At 32.7% G+C, this 8,276-nt stretch overlaps 1 protein-coding gene across 1 annotated transcript in view; it reads right to left on the bottom strand.

Annotated features, from left to right (window-relative positions):
* Positions 1-484: 484 nt before the first annotated feature.
* The window catches only part of SLC9B1 (solute carrier family 9 member B1), a 72,646-nt gene continuing 64,854 nt past the window's right edge, over positions 485-8,276 (bottom strand). Inside the window, 3 exon segments of the mRNA XM_019416092.2 lie at positions 485-827; positions 2,260-2,396; positions 2,969-3,077. Coding sequence (XP_019271637.2) covers positions 615-827; positions 2,260-2,396; positions 2,969-3,077 — 459 coding nt within the window. The 3' untranslated portion in view covers positions 485-614.

The raw sequence follows: 8,276 nt of genomic DNA, 5'->3' as shown, positions 1-8,276 counted from the left end.
CAAAATAAATAAACTTAAAAAAAGAAAAAAGATTAAAAAAAAACTATTAAACTTGTCATTTTAAGGATACTGCAGAAGTAATATAAATTTAATTTTTTTTTTTTACTTAATATATCACTTATTCAGATAGTCACTAAAAACAGAATATAGAATACGTATTGTTGACCCACTTAAAGTTGGTAGATTTATTCCTGGTATTTTCCTTTTCTGGTGATCTTTTTAGTGAATGAATTACTAAACTGATGATAAGTTCTACTTCTGTTTGGAAGCTTAGATTCTTACCTTTCTGTCATTAGGTTCATTTAATTTTGTATTGTATTTAGTTTGTAATATAACAGCAGATTCAGCCTGATGGATTGCTTTAAATTTTCCTAGAGTATTTACAGATTTATTTTGTTCTTGAAATACATAAATACTAAGAGGTCATTCTATTTACATTGCTTTTATTAAATTAATCTTGGAATAAAAAATCATAGGAAAGCTCTGTAATGAAATTACACATTTATTAAATCCTTGGTTCTATGTACAATCTCCACACACTTGTATGTTTTAACTTTTCTCTCATGTAAGATAATTTATTAAAAGAAGCAGGCAGGTGATGGCAAATAAACTTTTTAATGAAGATCTAATTTTGTCAATTTCACATTGATTTTGCTTGGATCATGGTGTGCAAGTACTTTGGGACCCAGTATGCCAATAATTAGAGCTCCATTTGGAGCTGTGATCAAGATGGCTAAAAATGCTATTGTCATCACATCCCTTGAATATGGTTCCAAGTGGGGTGCGCTGATGCTTGCTGTTTCTAGAGCCAGGGGACCTAATACAGCCTGCATTTAGAGGGTAAAAAGATGAGGCATAAAGAAAAATGTTAAAATAGTTATTATATGATAAAAGTTAATGCTTCTGTTAAAACAAACGAAACCTAGTGGTAGGCTATCAGAAAAGAGATGAGCCTTAAAGTGCTGAGGAATTTTCATGAATTACTCATCAATTTTATGTTCTCCCTAGTAAATATATCTGGACGAAAAGTGAAATAGTGACAAATCAGCGTGCAGACATTTGGGGGCTGGTTTCGTATTCTTATTATCTCAGCTTTCCCATTTAACTATCTTTTTTGAGTGCTCACATTACTCGCAGAACCTCAGGAGTTTTAAACAAACCAGGGTTTTGCTTATTTGCCTTTATCATGGATGATTAGTTTCTTGGCTGTAACAAGACAACACAAAATACTAAAGTTTCTTATGGTTCTCTAGGATTTTGTTGCTTGTCTTCTCCTTGTTCTTCCTACTTGGGAGGCAGTGTATATTGTAAAACTGACAAGAGGTGTGGAATCTACAAAGTGGGCACTGAGAGATTAGGAAGTAAGTTGCCTAATGTTATAGGCAAGTAACATGGTATTCAAAACAGCCAGTCTTGCCCCATGGACCTGCTTTTTTAATCATGACACAGAAAATTTTGTCGTATGAAAATTCACAACCTTCTGTGGTGGAGTAACAATGGAAGAAAGAATCTCTGGAAATCAAGACATTATGCTGTCACGTTAAAAAGTCTAACAATAAGTAGCAACACCTTTGAGTAGGAACAGAATATCATTAAATCAGAGGGCAAAACTACAAGGTCTCCCTTTTCATTCATTCATTCACTCCTTCATTCATTCACTCACTCATCATTCATTCTTGTAGATAAGTAATGCTTACTGTATACCTCCTGCATGCCAGGCACTGTGTTAAGGGCTGGGGAAAATATAATGGAAACCAGACACTATTCCTTGTCTTTCCCAGATAGTCTGGTGGGGAGATTTAGTCATTAATTAAAACCATACAAATTAAATGCATAATTAAAAATAATATATGTGCATTCATGTATGGTGGAGTGGGTGGCAGGGGTAGGAAAGATATATTTTTAAAAGAATGTGTTTCTACTTTAAAGTTGTAACAGTTAGCTCTACAATATTCAGCAAAATGTAAACATTCCAGTATTCAGATATATTCTTAGTTTATATTTTGGGAACATAGGGAAAAAATGTTTCAGAAGTTTAGGAAGTATTTGTCATTAAAAGTACACTTTTTAACTTCAGAAGAATTGCTTTTAAAACAGATTTTAAAATATTACATCATTTTCAACAAGTAGTTGTGATCAATGAAGCTTTTTAAAAGTAAGGCTAGTAGCCCACATTTTGTGATTAAAGTAACATTATTCATTTAGGATTAAAAAGTCATAAACATTAAAAATTATTAAAATGCCTCAATATGTTCTTACCTGGACTGTAGCTTTGGGGATCCACGATAAAGCAATAAATATTTTCTCCTTAAAACTAAAACCAGCAAAACACATCAATAAAAAAGTACAAGAAATTCGAACCAATAATGCCAAACTCATGGTAATAACACAAATGCCTACAACAAATAAAAACAAACATAAATAATAATATATTTGGGAAGAAGTGGTTCTTTATACCTAGAGATGTGATTTGCAGAAGTACTGAAAGCATTTTAAGACTATTGCCTCTTTATGTCTTCATTTTCTTAAGTTAAAATAATAATCATAAAAAATAAAAATATGATTGAAGCTTCTATGTAAAGTGCAAGAGATGATCTTGCACTTTAGAGGTACCATGAAAGATAAGATAGACTACATTTATTTAATTCTGAGTTAATAGACTTTGAACTTTCACTACAAAATAAAGTATTCAAAAGGTGCTGATAGTATGTAATATTTTTTGTCAGAAATGAATGCCAGCCTGCATTTCCTCAGGTCACTCAGGAAAAGATATTCAGGGCTGTCTTTGGTAGCAAAGAGCACACGGGGTAACATAAGAGCAAATATATGTTATTAACTGTGTCAGTATGAGTTTCTGAAGAAGGTTCTCGTAGCATCCAAAGACATATTGTAAACAAAATAAAAATCATTCATAATTTTCTTAAATATTTTCAAATCTTATATTTTTTGTGCCTCTAATTATTCTTACCAATAGCATTTGATTTAAGAGATGTAACAGATACTTCTGATCCAACCAAGCCAAAAAGAAGGGGTTGAAAAATACACCATACAGTTTTAATAACTCTTTGGACTCTAATCTAGAAAAGAACAATATATTTTTAGTTATTGTAACACATGAAAATGATTACATTTTAGAAATTAAAGTCAATATTTATTGAACTTAAGATATCTTATTTGTAGATGAAATGTTAAAGTTTAATAAAAATTGAGTAGGTGAATTGTTTTAGTCAAACACTTAAGTAGAATTTGGTTAAAAAATCTACAAAGCTGATAGCAACATTATTTACAATAGTCAAGTTATGGAAGCAGACCAAGTGTCCCATCAATTGATGAATGGATAAAGAAGATGTGGTACGTATACACACACACACACACACACACACACACACACACACTGGAATAGTATTCAGCCATAAAAAAGAATGAAATCTTGCCATTTGCAATGACATGGATGAAGCTAGAGAGCATAATGCTAAGTGAAATAAGTCAGAGAAAGACAAATACTGTATAATTTCACTCGTGTGGAATTTAAGAAACAAAGCAAATGAGCAAAGAGAAAAAAGAAAGAGAGAGAGAGAGAGAGAGACAAAGAAACAGACTCTGAATTATAGAGAACAAAGTGATGGTTATCAGAGGGGAGGGGAGTGGGGGGTGGGTGAAATAGGTAATGGGGATTGAGGAGTATACTTGTGATGAACACTGAGTGATATATGGAGTTGTTGAAACAATATATTGTACAACCTGAAACTAATATAACAACTGTATGCTAACTAACTGGAATTAAAATAAAAACTTTAAAAAAAGAAGTAAAATAGAAATAAATGTTCCTTGAAACTGGAAAAAAAATCTACAAAGTTACTCAATAAAAATATTCGGTAATCTTGTCATGAAACAAATAAGGTTTTGGAGTTCCAGACATGTTCTGATGTTTCAGTAAGAACCCTAGCTTTTGTTTGTAAGGTAACTGAACAAATACAGAACTAGCACTACCTCATGCCTGGTAAGAACGTACTCAAGATTATGCAAACATTTCAGCTCTCAAAAGGGAGTTTATAAGGCCTCCACTAACAATTATCTTGGGACCCAAGCCCATGAAAGTGAATCTTGATATGTTCTAAGCTACTAGGCAAAAAATGTCAGTAATCTGTCAGGCCTGCTTCCAAAGGACACATGTTGAAAACTTCAAAGTTATTTTTTCCTGAAAACAAAACCAAACCCATATAATACAGACTCTTATTTGGTTGCCTGCCTGTCTTTCCTTTCTGAGAATGAACCCTTCCCAGGGCTACTTCTCCAGTTATGTGGTTACAACAAAGTCCCCTACTGATGCAATGGTACCCTGGCTCGTTTCAAGGAATCTGGATGAAGAGATTTTAGTTTCAGTCTGGGCTTATCTTTTTTTAAAGACACATAAAACCTTCATATCCTTTGTATTGGGTATAAACTATATTCCTAACTATTCCCCTTATGACTGGGCTTTCTGATTTATAAAAGTAAAGTTTAAAAAAGGAAAAAAAGAAAAACAATTTTACTCTTTCTTCTTGGTGGCACATTATCCTAGTTGTTACTTTTAATGTAACATATTCTTTACTGTTTGATTTCTTTTATCACATAAAAAAGAATTTTAGTAATTTTCTTTTTATTTATTTAATTGTAACTTATTATTAACCATTTAATTTATTTTACAGTTATGATACTATTGCAATACTAAACAAAATGTTAATATAATTTTGGGGTCAGGAACTTCTCAAGCTGATTCTAAAGTTTATCTAAGAAAGAATTTGTGTAAGAGCAGTCAAGAAATACTTTAATCCCATTTACAGTTGCACCAAAAACCATAAAATGCCTAGGAATAAATCTAACCAAAGAGGTGAAAAATCTATACGCTGAAAACTATAGAAAGCTTGTGAAAGAAATTGAAGAAGACACAAAAAAATGGAAAAAATTTCCATGCTCCTGGATAAGAAAAAAAAATATTATTAAAATCCCAATACTACCCAAATCAATCTACATATTCAATGCAATCTCTATCAAAATAACACCAGCATTCTTTAAAGAGCTAGAACAAATAATCCTAAAATTTGTATGGAACCAGAAAAGACCCCGAATAGCCAAAGCAATCTTAAAAAAGAAAACCAAAGTAGGAGGCATCACAATCCCAGACTTCAAGCTATACTACAAAGCTGTAATCATCAAGACAGTATGGTACTGGGACAAGAACAGACACAGATCAATGGAACAGAATAGAGAAACCAGAAATGGACCCTCAAACGTATGGCCAACTAATCTTTGACAAAGCAGGAAAGAATATCCAATGGAATAAAGACAGTCTCTTCAGCAAGTGGTGCTGGGAAAACTGGACAGCGACATGCAGAAGAATGAATTTGAACCACTTTCTTATACCATAAACAAAAATAAACTCAAAATGCACAAAAGACCTAAATGTAAGACAGGAAGCCATCAAAAGCCTCAAGAAGAAAGCAGGCAAAAACCTCTTTGATCTTGGCCCCATCAACTTCTTACTCAACACGTCTCTGGAGGCAAGGGAAACAAAAGCAAAAATGAACTACTGGGACCTCATCAAAATAAAAAGCTTCTGCACAGCAAAGGAAATAATCAGCAAAACTAAAAGGCAACCGACAGAATGGGAGAAGGTATTTGCAAATGACATATCAGATAAATGGTTAGTATCCAAAATCTATAAAGAACTTATCAAACTCAACACCTAAAAAACAAACAATCCAGTGAAGAAATGGGCCAAAGACATGAATAGACACTTCTCCAAAGAAGACATCCAGATGGCCAATCAACACATGAAAAAAATGCTCCACATCACTCATCACCCGGGAACTACAAATCAAAACCACAATGAGATACCACCTCACACCTGTCAGAATGGCTAACATTAATAACTCAGGCAACAACAGATGTTGGCGAGGATGTGGAGAAAGAGGATCTCTTTTGCATTGTTGGTGGCAATGCAAGCTGGTGCAGCCACTCTGGAAAACAGTATGGAGGTTCCTCAAAAAACTAAAAATAGAACTACCCTATGACCCAGCAATTGCACTACTAGTCATTTATCCAAGGGATACAGGTGTGCTGTTTCGAAGGGACACATGCACCCCCATGTTTATAGCAGCACTATCAACAATAGCCAAAGTATGGAAAGAGCCCAATGTCCATTGATGGAAGAATGGATAAAGAAGATATGGTATATATATATACAATGGAGTATTACTCAGCAATCAAAAAGAAGGAAATCTTGCCATTTGCAACTACATGGATGGAACTGGAGGGTATTATGCTAAGTGAAATTAGTCAGATGGGGCGCCTGTGTGGCGCAGTCGGTTAAGCATCCGACTTCAGCCAGGTCACAATCTCGCGGTCCGTGAGTTCGAGCCCCGCATCAGGCTCTGGGCTGATGGCTCGGAGCCTGGAGCCTGTTTCCGATTCTGTGTCTCCCTCTCTCTCTGCCCCTCCCCCGTTCATGCTGTCTCTCTCTGTCCCAAAAATAAAATAAAAAACATTGAAAAAAAATTTAAAAAGAAATTAGTCAGAGAAAGACAAAAATCAGATGACTTCACTCACATGAGGACTTTAAGAGACAAAGCAGATGAACATAGGGAAGGGAAACAAAAATAATATAAAAACAGGGAGGGGGACAAAACAGAAGAAACTCATAAATATTTAGAACAAACTGAGGGTTACTGTAGGGGTTGTGGCAGGGGGGGATGGGTTAAATGGGTAAGGGGCACTAAGGAATCTACTCCTGAAATCATTGTTGCATTATATCCTAACTAATTTGGATGTTAATTTTAAAAAATAAAAAAATTTTTAAAAATTAAAAAAAAAGAAATACTTTAAAAATAAGTACAATGAGAGGGAATCTTCCATATTAGATTTTGAGACATAAAACTATAGTGATTTAAAATAGAGTGGTACTGGCAGAGAACTAGATAAATAGGATTGAATAGATTCCAGAAATGAACTTGTATGTGTGTGTGTATATAATGTGAGAGTTTAGCTCATGGTAAAAGAGGCACTTAAAAATTATTGAATAATTAATGGATCAGTCAGTACATAATTTAGCAAAAAATGCCTGTCCAGTTTGTGTGCATATATATGTGTCCGTAGATACATAGTATATGTATATGTATACATATTTATAAACACACACACATATATCCTTAACAGCATTTAAAAAAATAAATTTCTGATGAATTAAAGAGCCAAATGCAAAAATAAAACAAATAAAAACTAACAAAATATTAGATGATAATATGGAAGATATTGTGTATACAATCTTATAATCTTGGCTGAAGATATCCTTCTTAAACAAGATATAGCATCCAAAACAAAAAAGAAAAATGGACAGGTTTGACTATACAAAATACATAACAAAGTTGAAAATAAGCAAAAATTATATGCAATATATGCGTAACAAAGGATTAGCGGCATTAAGATATAAAGAAACTATAAATTAGGAACAAAAGGCAAATAAATCAATTAAAAATGGTCAAAGAAGATGAATAGGTAGTTAAAAAAGAATATATAAAGAGAAGTTTACTGCACTACTAATGAGAGAAATGTAAACAAAGAATAAGAATGTTGTATCATTTCTTACCCATCAGATTGTTTAAATTCTTTGAAGGAATATTTTGCACTACCCATCAAAATAGAAATATTCCATTTCTAAATTCTGCAATTATGTTTCTAGGAATCTATTTTTATAGAAGTGCTTGCGTATTTGCAAAAGGACACATGAACAGGATTGTTCATGGCAGCACTGTTTATAATAACAAAATGGAAATGATCTAAATGTACAAATAGAGAACAGATTAAAGGAAATGATTAAATCTGGGAAGAGGGGTATGATATTTGGGAGTGGTAGGGGAAAAGGAGTCTTATATTTTATTATATGTGTGGGCCTTTTGTATTGTTTTAATCTTTTATAAGCATTTTTCCTGTATTAACTGTATAACTAAAATTTTAATGAATAAATAATAAAATAAAATAATTATATACATAAATAAAATAACACTAAATTAAGTAATTTAAATAATTTAAATTTAGTTAAAGAAAATAAATTAAATAAATAAAAGTTATATAATCATATCGCATAAAACTTGGGTAAAAGAAAGCAGCCTGATGTGATAGCTCAACTTATGATTTCATTTTACTGTATTTCCAGGTCCCTTTCCTAAATATTTTATTTCCTTGATTGATTTATACACTTTCTTGAAGACACAAACTTCTGGAACATCTTCCAACTAGAA

Source organism: Panthera pardus, unplaced genomic scaffold (genome assembly GCF_024362965.1).
Source record: "Panthera pardus isolate Hobbes unplaced genomic scaffold, ASM2436296v1 HiC_scaffold_13, whole genome shotgun sequence".
In the NCBI taxonomy this organism is placed as follows: domain Eukaryota; kingdom Metazoa; phylum Chordata; class Mammalia; order Carnivora; family Felidae; genus Panthera; species Panthera pardus.
Note: the sequence above shows the minus strand (reverse complement) of the source record. Positions and strands in the feature narration are given on the sequence as shown.